Source organism: Alligator mississippiensis, chromosome 5, assembly GCF_030867095.1.
Source record: "Alligator mississippiensis isolate rAllMis1 chromosome 5, rAllMis1, whole genome shotgun sequence".
Lineage (NCBI taxonomy): Eukaryota > Metazoa > Chordata > Crocodylia > Alligatoridae > Alligator > Alligator mississippiensis.
The window spans coordinates 62,175,166-62,189,859 of record NC_081828.1 but is presented as its reverse complement, the minus strand read 5'-3'; the positions used below and the strand labels follow the sequence as shown (position 1 = coordinate 62,189,859).

At 40.8% G+C, this 14,694-nt stretch overlaps 1 protein-coding gene across 1 annotated transcript in view; it reads right to left on the bottom strand.

Moving 5' to 3' along the window:
• Nucleotides 1–14,694, bottom strand: part of CDC73 (cell division cycle 73) — a 164,098-nt gene that overhangs the window by 17,411 nt on the left and 131,993 nt on the right. The window contains exons 12-13 of the mRNA XM_006260658.4: nt 9,330–9,365; nt 9,040–9,127 (exon numbers count right to left, since the gene is read on the bottom strand). Coding sequence (XP_006260720.1) covers nt 9,040–9,127; nt 9,330–9,365 — 124 coding nt within the window. The remainder of the gene's footprint in view (nt 1–9,039; nt 9,128–9,329; nt 9,366–14,694) is intronic.

Genomic DNA, 14,694 nt, shown 5'->3' with positions numbered 1-14,694 from the left:
TACTACATCCTCCTCTCACAAGAGCATTCAGTCTTTAAGAGTTGGGGGAGAAAGGGTTGTTTACTTGCCAAGAGTAGAAACACCAATCTCTATCCCAGTTTTCTATGCACAAAATGAATATCAACTTCCAATTTCTTAATAGCTGGACCATCAGCCTGAAAATGCCATCAATTATATTAATTATTTAAACACTGCATTCAGACAAACCATAGACTGATTTGATATACACTGTGGATCCCCATCATGGGGCAATTGTGGTCACTTTTGAATACCTACCATGGTAAGAGATGATCTAAACTCTATTGCCCTAGTACAGGCATAAATATGCCATGAAGTTCCAGGAGTCTCTCTCATATATCCTACTGTTAAATAAAATGTGTGGAACAGTTTGCAGAACTAGCACCTTGGATTGTAGCAATACCTAGCTCTTATATAGATGCTTTTCACCACTGGATCCCAATGGACTTTGGGGAAGGAAAAAAAAATATCAAGAAATATCATTATCTCCGTTTCATAGACAGGGAAATCTCACTGGTAAAAGCAACTGGTCCAATGCCAAATGCAGGCCCAGAAACAGAAGCTGGCTCATTTCTCTCTTCAGTACAAGAATTACTGTGGGTAACAATGGAGTCTTGTTCCCATATTTTTCAGTAAAATATGTATTTTCTATGACATTTTAATTACTTAAAAAAAAAATCAATGGCATTACTCTTAACAGTGAGATAAATCATGAGCTCTGGAATTTAAGCTGAAAATATAATAATTTGTACATAATTAGGAAATAGTATCAGAAATAAATTAGTAGCAAAAAAGGGGCTGCAGGTTTTTTGTTTTGTTTTTTGATTTTAACAGGATGTTCGGGTTATTTTTCCATCTGTCCATCTGTATATATGCTATTGGGGGCTGGGAGGGAGAAACTGTGTTTTGTCTAGAAGACAGTGTAAATGACTAGACAGAAGAGTCAAGAGAATAAAAAATAAAAGCTAAAAAATGGAAAAAAGGAGTTTTAGGCAGCTTGAATGAAGATTCTAGGTTGAGTTAGCACCTGTCCATGTTCAACAATTAACATTTTGGAAAAAAAGTTTGTTTTAGATTCAATAGCATCAGTTTAATTAAAATGCAAAACCTAACAGTAGAGAAAGACCTTCAATAAATCTTACAGCAAAATTAGGATGTTCTTGATTTTCCTGAAGCTTCCAACAGAAACAACAAAAACAAAACACCCTATAGCCTCTTTAAAAAGTTTCATTAATACATTTTAAAAAAGCAAAAAGAAAACTTCAATTTCTGAAACGTGCCTTTTAACTGCCCTTCAGTGCAGAGAAACAATAAAATGGAAATAAGTAAGAATTAGGACCTAAAAAAATCAATCCATATTACAAATATTATAAAACTCTGATTCATGTAGCACAGTTTATACTGTCTTCGTCTACTGCAAAATTACCCACCACTTAAAGAAACATCCAAGTGTAACGCATCTTGGAAACCATTTGATAAGGCAAAAGAGTAAGAAGAAATTTGTAATATATTGAAATAGGACTGTATATCCCTTAACTACTGTAAAGTATATTAAGACTTCTCCGCATTCCTTCAATATATGCTTTGAAATGACTAAGCAATGGAAAGAGATACTCTGTCAGCCACTGCATGTCATTAGAAATTTAATTAGAATACGGAATACTGGGTCACAAAAAACAAAAACAACCCCCCCTTCCCCCAGTAATTCTGATTATAATGTCTTGCTAGTAACAGCGGAGGCAACTTAATGCTTTTGTAGCATTTGTTGGTTGTACCATAACGAATGATTATTTTGAAGTAAGATGCTTCTAGTGTTGTAATCTTATAAGGTGTTACCTGCAACATAAAAGCACCAGACTTTTAAAGGATAAAGATAGTTCAGTGTACGTCGTCCATTTAAAATGCAAAGGGTTCAGTGTAGCATAACTATAGCCCTGTGCTTAGGAGACGGAATGGAGAAGAACCACTTTAAACTCCAAGACGCACTGCACTGTTTTAGGCTGATTTAACGCCTCCTAGAGCTCATGCATAGGAGGTAATGAGGCTGGAAAAACAAAGAATTATCATGGTTCTCTCTCTTCCCAACATTATTCGAGGAAGGTAAAGGGAGATTGAGAATACATAAGGGAATATGGGGAACTGTTCCCACCCTTACGTACCATGTAAGGACTAGACATTCATTCCAAATGGACATGATTTCCAAAATACAAGGTACACAGGGTATGGCAGAAAAATGTTCTTGCAGCTACACTCTTATTTTGAAGCTTGCTGCAAACTGGGCATTTCAGTGTACAAGATGGGTCTTTTGCATGAAAACAAAAGAATTCTAAATTGCAATTACAGTATTTTAGACTCACAATAGGCCAACAGGCAGCCTCATTCTGAGACAACCAACACAGCTTACAGGTAGGTCATACCTGACCAACCTCATCTCCTTCTATGACCAGGTGACACTTCACCCGGATGGGGAGAAGAGGATGACATCATTTACTTGGATTTCAAAAAAGCCTTCGACTTGGTCTCCCATGATGTCCTCATGACAACTGGGGACCTGCGGCCTCAACAACCTTCTGGCCTGATGGCTGGAGAATAGGCTCTGTGGTCGGTCCCAAAGAGTGATAGTTGATGGAACCAAGTCAACATGGTGCATGGTGACCAGTGGCATCCCTCAGGGTTCAGCATTTGGACTAGTACTCTTTAATATATTCATAAACAACCTGGACTCAGGTGTCAGAAGCAGACTAGCTAAGTTTGCAAATGACACCAAATTATGGGGAAGCACAGTCACAACTGAGGATAGGCTGGGGATTCAGGCCGACTTGGACAGGCTCGCAAAGTGGGCAGATCAAAACCTGATGACTTTTAACGTAGAGAAAGGCAAGGTGCTCCACCATGGGAGAAAGAACCCACATCATACCTATAAGGTTGGCAGTGCTACACTCACTAGCACTATCACTGAAAGAGACTTGGGGGGTCATGACTGACCACAAGATGAATATGAGCCACTAATGCGATGCCACAGCTGGCAAAGCAAATAAAACCCTGGCTTACATCTACCGATGCATCTCAAGCAACACCCAAGATATCATCCTCCCGTTTTATTCAGCCTTAGTGAGGCTGCAGCTGGAGTACTGCATCCAGTTCTGGGCTCCACACTTTAAAAAGGGTGTGGAAAAGCTTGAAATAGTCTAGAGGGAGAGCCACACGCATGATCAGAGGTTGGGAGAGCAGGCCTTATGAGGAACGGCTGAGGCATGGGACTCTTCAGCTTGGAAAAGCGTAGGCTCAGGGGGGGCTTGGTGGCAGCCTATAAGTATATGAGGGGTGTGCATCAGGATCTGGGGGAATGTCTGTTCACCAGGGCACCCCAAGGGAAGACAAGGTCCAGTGGTCACAAACTGCTGGAAGAGTGTTTTAGACTGGACATAAGGAAAAACTTCTTTACTGTCTGAGTCTCCAGAGTCTGGAATAGACTATCCCCAGAAGTGGTGCAAGCACCTACCTGGACATGTTCAAGAAGGGTTTGGATGATTATCTTGCTGGAATCATTTGACCCCAGCTGACTTCCTGCCCTTTGGGCAGGGGGCTGGACTCAATGATCTCATGAGGTCCCTTCCAGCCCTAATGTCTATGAAATCTATGACATAATGGATGGCCTGATATACTTCAAGTTTTGACAACTGGTTCCATATTTGCTACTTTATTATGAAATAAGTACTTCAATATGATTACGGCAAAATTTGGTACACTGATAAATGCAGTAAAGAATTGAAATAGAGTAAGATCAGGAAAAGGCAAGAGATGATGAAATTAAATTAAAGGCAAGAGACGGGGAAATTAAAGTTCATAGCTTCTGAGAGATCTGGATTGTGTTCTATACAGTCAATGACGGAATGATTTATCACTTTTGGGACACTTTACATATGTAAAAACTAGAATGGTAAAAGTATCAAACCATTCATTAAAGTCGTCCATGACACTAACCAATTCTGTGACTTTCTACAGTTTACGAAGAGTAAAACTGTAGATGCTTTACCTGCAAACAGAATGCTAAAGATCTGGGATAACCTTTTTTTTGGAAAGTATTAAAAACCCCCAAAACCCAGAAAATTTGGGTGAATGAATAAAGCAGTATGCTGATCATACATGCAAAACTAATCTATATTGTACCTACTTAAGATCAATCTTAAATTTTTTCTATATTGCATGTTTTAACGTAAGATGATTCAAGTACAAAGGAAACCCAAACGTATTCCAAGAATAAAAAACTTGGCTATGAACCAAATTTGAAAGCTCTGACCAAATATTTTTTTGTACTTCTAAAACAAATTTGGGCACTGCAAAATGCCCTGTGCTTCTTCTAGGGACTTTTAACAAACCTACAATTAGTTAATCACCCTCAATTTGCAATAGCCTGCACTTGACACTTATGATTGGTCATCCAAGGTAAAAGAAGTGTAACTGTTTAACAACTTCTAAGTTGTTTCAAGGGGGGGCAAAAAAAAAAATCATTTTTTCCATAGCTATTCAGAATCCATCATTCCAAAACTTGACACAAGCAGTCAACTAAATAAGCAGCAAGTTGCATACAGATCCTACCACATAAATGACTGAAATCAATACCACTTCAAGATTCTTATCTCATTAATGGGCATAAGATTTATCCTTCCAAAAATGAGGCAGTATCTCCTCATTTTGCAAATACTCAGCAGAGGACCCCTACAGCTGGATCTCATTTCTAAGACTTATTCATATAAAATGCACTATAGTACATTTACTAGGCTATGAAGTATGAAAATTAAACTATGCTTGACAAAGTGAAAAATTAGATTTTGCAATGCATTATCAAATATGTTCAGTTAATAGCTAATCTGTAAGAATCTAATAAGCTTCAATGTCTTCTGGCCATTTGCATGAATAAGTGAAGATAGAAGTGTAATTAGAAATAAAAATCAGAGTTCTTGCTTACATCAGGACTTTCCACACCATTTCTTTATTGCACTACTAATATTTGCAGATTAAGGTGTTTCACAGTCTCTGGAATTCTGTGATTGAATGAGGCCAATTATGAATCTACGGAAATCTGCATGTTAGACATTTCTAAGCTTTCCACCTCAGTCTACTTCTTCATTTTCCATTTAAACCATAGTCAAGCGTCCTAATCTTGCAGGTGTGTTATTCCCTCCTCTCTCTTTCCTTGTTATGTGCTACACTTGTAGCAAAGAGTGTATTTCAGACTAGGATGTTAAACTATATGATTCAAATGAATTTTTTTCTATAGTTTAAGTGTGTCATTGTTACAAAATCTGCTTTAATTTGCTACTCACTAATACACTTGTAAATTCATTTGACAGGCAAAGTATAACCTGTAAACATCTGTTAACTTTAAAAGTTCTCCAGGAAGTCTGGGTTGAAGAGCTACAGTGGACAGTACTTATGGGTAGTAAATTAAAAAATAAACAAACATCTTGGCGCACACACAATGCTTTTCAGTTTCTAAGCAACATATGATCATTAATACTTAAAACAAATGCATCCAAAACGGTTTCACTGCCCTAGATTTTTAAAACAATTTAACAGAAAACATTAAAAGCACACTAAGATTAGAAAGAGACAAGGGAAATAGTTACATGAATGAAAATTATACTCTCAGATTAAATAAAAGCAGCTTTAAGTGCTCCAACTTTAGCCAACCTTGCTCTTTTAAAATGCTATTTCTCAAAGTCTGACAGGATGGAATTAAAGGTATTCATAGAACCTGAGTTTTGTTTTTCTATTAACACCTTGAGTCTTGGAGGTGTGCTGTCTAAAGAAACAGAGAGGAAGCTGCAAGGGGAAAGAAAAAGCACTCTCCAGTGATGTCTGGAAAATATGTACAAACAATATGCATGCAACTTCCTCTGACATTTATAAACAAAACTCATTATGGAAAGGAATGAGATCCGTGTTATGTATAGCTTTCCACTATAGAACAATATGAAACTTGCAGATGTTTCACTCAACCCAATACAGTACTGCAAATTTTATGGCTCTTTACACTCAGTCTGAAGTAAATTATCTTTTTTTTTTTTTTCAAACTGTTAAGGTGCATGCATATTTATTACATATGAAAACAGGAATTTTGAAGAGTACATTTTGGGCTGTCTAATTTAAACCTGAGTTGCACATTACCAACTTTCATGTGGAGTACATCTGAAATGTACTCAGTAATCAAGGCAAATGAGTTTGGTCTTTTGTTAGTCAACAAAACTTATGTACTACAGTGATACCATATAAACCTCAATTATTTAACATTTATTTTTTCTTTAAATATATTTACACCCTTTGCTGCCAGGAGAAAGGTAATTACCTTCAACCTGGAAGTGCTGACCAAGTAGCAATTTAACTGAATGGTTAAGTGATTCGTTTGCTTTCCTGAATTCTCCCTTGCTACTCCCAGTTTATTGAAATTCCCTCTTTCAAATATTCTTCTGTCCCTTTTCCATACATGCTGAAACCTGCCTCCTCCCTAGGCTTTTCTAATCTTCACTTTTACTTTTCTCTTCGAGGGAATGGTCAGCTTTCTCTTAGGGTTTGGACACATACCAAAAAAAGTATTTTAACTGTACTAGTCAACTTAAAAGTAAAACTCTCAGCAGGGATGAAGCTTTATTTACATCAGTGGAACTAATTCTGTATGGGGAAAGGAATACACTATAACATTTCTTATATACTAATAAAACTAGATCCAGAGCAGGGGCTCTAGTGACAAACTGCTTCTATAAAAGAAAAAAGATGTTTCTTAGTGTATTTACACCAGTACAGTAATGTTTTTATATACTAGATCTCAATTTAAAATGGTCTTTTTTTTTTTTTTTAGTTAGCTGCTTGAAAGAGGTACTAAAAGTCCATTGTTCACCTACTGCACCTCTGATACCAAATATTTCAGCATGGTTTTATCTTCAATGAGCTGAGATTATTTCAAAAGACCACCATGCAGTTACAAAGTGTCCTAGGACAACTCAAGTACAAGATGCATTTATCGCCATAATGAAAACTCAATTTACAGTGGGTGAAATACATTCTGTGAAGGTCTATTAGAGTAGGGCTATCCAACATTTAAGCAGCCATGGGCTGCACACCCTGTAGGCAGCAGCTAAACACTACATGGGATGCACAAGCATAAGTCATGGGCATTTTGGGTTGCGTACTGTGTGGGTATCTTCCTGCTGTGCCACGTGGGCTCTAGGGGCAGGAAGTGGTAGTCCAGGAGAGGGAGAGGAAGCCCAGGGCACTTGCACACATGCAGAAAGCCTGCTTCAATGCACTGGAAATTCAGCGTGTTGGAGCAGACTCGATTAATTGAATCTACTGGAGCACATAAATTGACGTGCTCTGGCAGCCTCGCATGTCACGTACATCAGCAGCGCAGCATGTCTCCACACTGAGAAAATGGCAGCAGTGCGCTTTGAAATAAAAACACATTCAATGTGCTTTAGTTCAAAGCACCCCGCTACCATTTTCTCAGTGTGGAGACATGCTGCCCCACTAATGCACATGACACACAGGCGTTTTTAATTGCCTCGTCTCTCTAATTAAAAGCGTCTGGTAATGGATTGGAAATGCGTGTAAAAATGCCCCCAGAGCTTCCAGCTGCTGCTATAGCAAAAGAATGGAGGAGGTGGGGGGGGAGCAACAGCCAGGTAGGAGCCCAGGGCCCGCAAATTAACTCTTCATGGGGTGTGTGGTCCACAAGCTACCAGTATCAGAGAACTGTCCTTTTTTATTTTTTTGAGCAGTCTCTACCAAGAGTATTTAAAGGAGTACTTTCTAAGTGAAAACTGATACTTTTTCATAGTGAGGGAAGTACCTACTAGGGTTGCATAAAACGTACCCCCAGGTAGGACATACACCTTATTTTGGATCGGGGGAGATTTTTCCAGTCTTACCTACCAGAGAATTGGCTCACCTGGGGCTGAACCTCTGGCCACATGGAGTATTGTCAGTGCCAATGCTCCAACCCTTCTTTCTGGTGCTGTTTAGCCAACAGCCACTGCCAATTCAGCAGTGGCTTTGAGAAGGTTAAGCCTGTAGAGGGGGGAGAGGGAGTGACACGTACAGTGGGACTCCACCATTATTCCATGTGACCAGGGGATTCAGCCCTGGGTGAGCTGGTGCTGAGCACAGCCGCCTGCTGTCAAATCAGCAGCCCCCTGCCACCATTCAGCTACAGAAATTACTTTTCTTGCCTAAAATGCACACCCCAAATTTTGGATGGTTAATTTTTTTTATTTTTTTTTGAGGGAAAGGTGTGTGGTATGTGAATAAACATAGCATGAAACTGTGCGCTACAACCCAAATGTCAACTGTTTCCTTAGTTTTTTATTGGGTGATAATGCATTTAATTTTATGCCGCCAACTGGGAATGCTTCTTTAAGCAGCAACAATCCTTACCCTGTATCACAGTGGTTTATAGCAGACAGGAGTAAGAGGACTGAACAATTCAACAGTATTTCTATAGAGTGATTATTTTCCTAAAAAATATTTAAAATTGTTGCTTCATTGGTTTTATTAACATGTTTTAAATATTCAATATTCGTAGCAGAATTGCAGCTAATTTCCTGCTTACCAATGATTCGGTTAATAAGCAAACGTACTATTGGAAACAGAAGCGAAGTAAAGGAAGGCTCCATTTTGGTAGCAATGGGACTATACTTCATCTCTTTCAAAATGATGCTACAGTGTAGGCAGAGAAAGACTGTTCACGCATGCAGAACTTACATTAAGAAAAGCCACAACCTTCTTTAGTACAGCACTTCTTTCTAACCAAGACAATTATTGGTTCAGAGGTCACAACCCTAGGGAAACAACATTCATACTAATAATACGTTTGCCTACCATGCAGGAGGCCTACAGAATTTGGTTTGCAAGATTAAAATTCAATTGTCATGAAACAATAGGTACTGCTTCTTGAATAATTACTACTCTGGCTTTACATCTGAAGACAATCTTTTATGAAGCATATTTTAGTCAGCTACTTACTTTAAATCCTGCAGGAGATCTTTTGCATTAAGCATAGTTATTAAAGAGGTGGTAGCTGCTGGAATAATGATTATGGGAGTTCGAGATCCTGTAGAGATAATAAAATTATATTTGCCATTTTTTGAAACAAACTGCAATTAAAAATAGTCACTTGTCTAAGAGCTCAAAATTGTGGAAGAATATCAAAATCTAACAGTAAATTCTCTCATCTTTGTTCTTTACTATCAAAAATGTACGTTACATGATGTTTACCTTTACAAAAAGGCACTTATATGCTAACGTTAACTTACCTTTTTTCTGATTTGGAGGTGGTCTCGCTTGGGAAACTGTAAAACAGAAGATGGCACAGAATCACTGATAGATAGACATAGATGCTGTCATAAGATAAGCCTGCAACTTCCTTTTTCATTGCAGTGAGCAGCTAATCACACGAGCAGTCATATTACAGTCAATGGATCAATTATGTGTAACAATGCACAGTACTAGGGATTTCCATGGCATAAAGCTGCAAATATTTTTCAGACGTTAGTATGAGAAAGCTGAGGATTTCTTCATAAAGGAGCACTCCTTGGAGACCCTAATCCTTTTCATTAACAGCCAGGGTTATAGATAGCAGCACGGGGATTCTACTGACCTTTAATGTGTGGAGAGCTCACAATTATCAGATCTGAATGTCAGACCTCCCTCAAGTCTGTTTGGTATCCCCAGCAAACTTTGGATTGTGTAAGGTCCCGAAATGCCGGCTACAGTAACAACACTGTGGCATAATAGTACTGAGAATAAAAAGCCAGCTATGTAGAATCAAGAAAGTTATATAACAAATTGTAGCCCCATCCACTGGAAGGATTTCTACTTTTTCCTCTGAAATGGGGCATGGGGATTTCCTTTTGCAATAAACAGCTTTGGTTTCAGGCTTTCCAGATGACTGACTTCACCCTAGGCAATTATCTTATCCAAATCTACAAAGTAAGTGGGCTATGGCTATAGAAAAATATAAGAACTACATCAATATTAAAATGCAGCAGGTTTAACGAGTGCACCAAGGACTGTTTTATTGAAAGTTAAGTTTACAGAAATGTAACTTCTACAACAGGTGCAGTTATGACATAGAATGACTCATGCTCCCAATCAGCACCACTCCTTTCCCTTTTCAACCACTTCAAAATGGCTGAAACTCGTTTAAGATAAACTTGGCTGAATGTAGTATCAGACTTAACAGATTCAGGTCAGGGTTTACAGAACTTCTGTCCCAGACTCCTTCCTGGTTTAAGCTAACTCACAGTCCCCCATTATCCCAGGATGCTTTGTAGCCCTGGGCTGTGCTGTGCCATCTGCTCCAGTGGAGCAGGGTTGGCCCCACCCCTCTCCTCCCTAGCTTGAGCACTGTAATTGCTCCAGCTGGCTGAGAAAGGGGTGAGGGTAGGGGTGGGAAACCCTGCTCCGGAGTGCCCCCTTGCTGCTCCAGCAGCAGGAGAAGGGGGAAGCAGGGGGCATGGCCAGATGCCAGTATTTTGAGGGGAAAGTGGGGTTTAATCCCCACTTCCTCCTGTCTCCCACTAGTGCAGGACTCCAGCCAGGGTCTGCTTGGCTTTCCACCCCGCTTGCTGCTTGAACAGTGAGTTGGGGCATGGCCAGACCCCAGCCCCAGGCCTGAGGCAAAGTGGGGGAGGAAGGAGGGAATCGCAGAGAAGTGGAGCTGGCAGGTACCTCCAGATGTCCTCTAGTGCAGGAGTAAGCAACCCGCCCGGCATGGGTGCCTGAGTGTGGCATGCGAAGGCATTTTGCTTGGCGCACACAGCTCGGGGCAGATGGTGGGGTAGGGGCTGAAGCTGTGCTGCCACAACAAGGATCAGGCCCCTCACAACACCCCGCAGTGTCCGACCTTGGAATACCAACATCTTACAAGCCAAGGTTGCGTGTTTTGGCACTCTGTCCAAAAATGTTTTTGACCCCTTCTCTAGTGTCTAGTCCAGCCTCTGCCTGAGCCCTGGCCAGACCCTCTCGTACCAAGTTTGCTCACAGCACCCACAACTGCGAACGTCTGCCAGGGGGTCTCTGTACCTGTTGGCTTTTTCCCCAGCAGTACAGAGCCCCCCGGCAGGCAAATCCTTTGCTTTTTAGCTTCTAGTGGTTGTACCAGAGGGTCTGGCCAGAGCTCAAGCAGGGGCTGGAGTAGACACTAGAGGACCTCTAGAGGTCCCTGCCAGTGCCCCTTTCTGTGATTCCCTCCCTCCCTCCCTCCCTCCCCTTTTTCGCCTCAGGCCCGGGGTCAGGGTCTGGCCATGCCCCCGCTCTTGCAGCTTGACCTTCCAGTGCCACCTGGGGGCCGGGGTCTAGCCATGTTAGAGTGGCCAGAATCTGGAATGGGCTCCCAAGGGAGGTGGTGCTCATCCCTACCCTGGGGGTCTTCAAGAGGAGGTTTGATAGGCATCTGGCTGAGGTCATCTGAACCCAGCACTCTTTCCTGCCTAGCCTATGCAGAGGGTCAGACTCGATGATCTACTGAGGTCCCTTCCAACCCTAACATCTATGAATTTATGTTCCCTCCACTCGCACACCTAAAAAAGCATGGCAAGTGCTGCTTCCCCACTTCCCCTGCAGGCACACCCTGGCTAGGATCTCTGCGGGCCAGGGAGGAAGTTTACACTCCTCCCCAATCATACACCTCCCAGCACAGCTTCCCTCCAGCCTTCCAGCCACTCCAGAAGGGAAGGAAGGGCTTGCTCTAGCACTCCCTGGATTGTGGCCTGAGCCACTACAGGCATGTGGCTCCATTTCTGGAATCAAAAATAAATGTCTATTCACTTGCTTGCCAGTTCAATCTATGCTGGTTAGACTAACCTGCAAAGACTGAATCAATTCAGGCTTAGGCTTTTTGAGCGTCTGTCCTTAGCCCTGAAAGTTACATTTGTTCCTAGCTACGCCTAGGCATGACTGCGGTAGAAGTTGGCCTGCTATTGATTAGGACAGGGCTGTCCAATTTCTGAATGGCTGGGGGCTGCAGGCCTCCCAGCTACATGCCCCATGGGTTGCAGGCTACATGCTTTACCATGTGGGTACCTGGGTCCTGCCCTTGACCCCCCCCAAACCTCCCCACTCCTCCTGCCCTGCCTGCAGGCTTTCTTCCTCTGCCTCACCTCCAGGAGCGGGAGCAGGCAGAAAAAGCTGGAGGGAGAGGCTGCTCAGACTCTAGTGTCAGGAACAGGACAGCAAGAGGGGAAGAGTCCACTATACCTCCTAGAGCCACTGGTTAACCCCTTGAGGGTCGTATATAGCCCCTTGGTCATCAATTGGACAGCCATGGATTAGGACATTCACATAGAGCATTTTTCTGCTTTCCAGATTTAAGGCACTTGTTCGTATGGACAAATTTCATCACATGGGTTTTACCCAATTCAGGAAATTAGTGACAGAATGAGGGAAAGAAAGAGCAATGCATCTGATATTGTTACATGACTACGCACGACAGATTTTCTTAACTAACTTCCAATTTCATAACACAATTGTTCATATTTATGACCACATTTTTCAGCAACTGGCTACAGTGGTATAGATACTCACCAAACATTTTATTAGTGACAAAAGACAGTAATTGTATCTTTAAATTAATTATTTTACCAGACACTGTCAAATGCATGGAAAGAACTAGTGATACCAGCCTGAAAAATACTGTCTTGCTCTACAGTCCAGCATTTTAAGAGACCCTTGATAACTCTTTTTAATTCTGTTTTCATCTTGCAAGGCTACCTAAGAGGCAACACCAACCTTTCTAATGTACAAAAATACTGGTCCATCAGTTGACATGTACACAATCATATCTAACTGTATGGCCCTGTTCAAGACTGTACTTTTTCCAGTTGGATTTCTGCTCTTGCCATTTTCACCCTTTTCATATCCCTGTCTGTCAATTCCAAGCACATTTTTTAATCTCAACAGCCCTAGTAAGACATATATGACAAAGTGTGACCTTTCTAGCCCAGAAGCAACTAACAAGATAACAAAACAGAAGACTTTCCCAACACCACCATCTAAATATGTTTAAAATATTCAATATAGACTTAAGGGAAAACTCATATTACAGGAGCAAATCTTTTAGCACTACTCATGCTCAGGGATACCAAGAAACAAACAATTTGGGTACCCACATTATCTGGCACTCTACCCAGGGCCACACAGAGCAGTAGTTTTATATTCTGCTTTAACAACAACTCTGTTTACCAAGCATGAAAACTTAAACGGTATCATAAATTTATTTTAAAAAGTGATACAAAAATTTCCTATTTAACACTTCTCAAAACAACATAGTCTTTTGCAGACTTCTTCACAGTATCTGCAATTGACCTCATTTTACAAACATTTTTCTAACCATTAAGATTTGCCAGTTGTAAAAGCCTAACTCACCCTAAACATAAGATGGATGAACAAAATGAGTAACAACTGAGGTATGTAAACTCATTCTGGGAGGTCACATAATTTGGTTATAAGATTAAAACTAAGCAGCCATGATTTCAGCAAAGTGAAGAAAACTGGAATATTATGGAAAAGATTATGCAGTTTGGTTTGGGATTATTAATGGCCTATTCTAATATGCAGGAACCTTTGTCATAAGACTATTTCATTAAGATTTGTGGGGTAAAGTTACTTGACCTAGTATTGTTTTTCCTCCCGTCTTCCCCACACGCTGGTCTTTATTCTAAGCTAATAACTGGTCTTCATTCTAAGCCAAAAACATTTCCATTGTATCTTCCTTCTCCAAAAAAGTTCTCCAGTCTCCCTAGTTTTTTCCTAGTTCCATCCTCTCTCACTCACTTTCTCCACTCTTACTCCAATACTAATTAATTTTTGCAAAACAAACTGATGTCTTAGCATGTGAATAATCAATCAACACAGTCAAAATATTCAAAGGAGGGCATTACTTTACAGTTAGGGCTGCCAGGCTCTGGAATGGGCTCCCAAGTAAGGTGTGGCTCTCTCCTACCTTGGGGGTCTTCAAGAGGAAACTGGAGAGATATTTGGCTGGGGTGTTATGATCCCAGCACCCGTTCCTTTCCGGGGCGGGGGATTGGACCTGATGATCTGTTTAGGTCCCTTCCGCCCCTAAGTACTATGATACTGTGAAAATGCAGATGTATATACACGGCAAGCTGCGGGCATGATCCATCTAAACTACTGCAAATTTCTGTAACTCTCGTATTCATTACTGGTGTCTTCCAACTTTCTTTAAACATCAGGTTATAAGCTCCTTAAGGCAGGCACCAAGACTTTCATGAGACTTGCTCTGAGATTTTAAGCATGAAGCTATTTTATAATGAAGGGACTGGACCAGAACTTGAGACATCAAATTCGAAGAATTCTGCCTCAGTCTTGAATTTCTTCTGCAGAGGCCTTTGTGCCTTTCTTCATATCTCTTATAAAATGTGGGCACTACTTCTTTTTTAATTCTCCACCATTTTGAATGTCCTTTAAGGCAAGGCCTGATTCAGACTGTATATTTGAACAGTGCTTAGCACAACAGCACTCTGATATGAGGCAAGGCATCTAAAACCAACCATAATACTAGGGTTATTAATGTTTGGATAGCCCCAAGTACATTTTTTGATGCTGTAAGCAACAAAAATTGTTTCTGAAAATTAATTAGCAACAGACAAAAACATC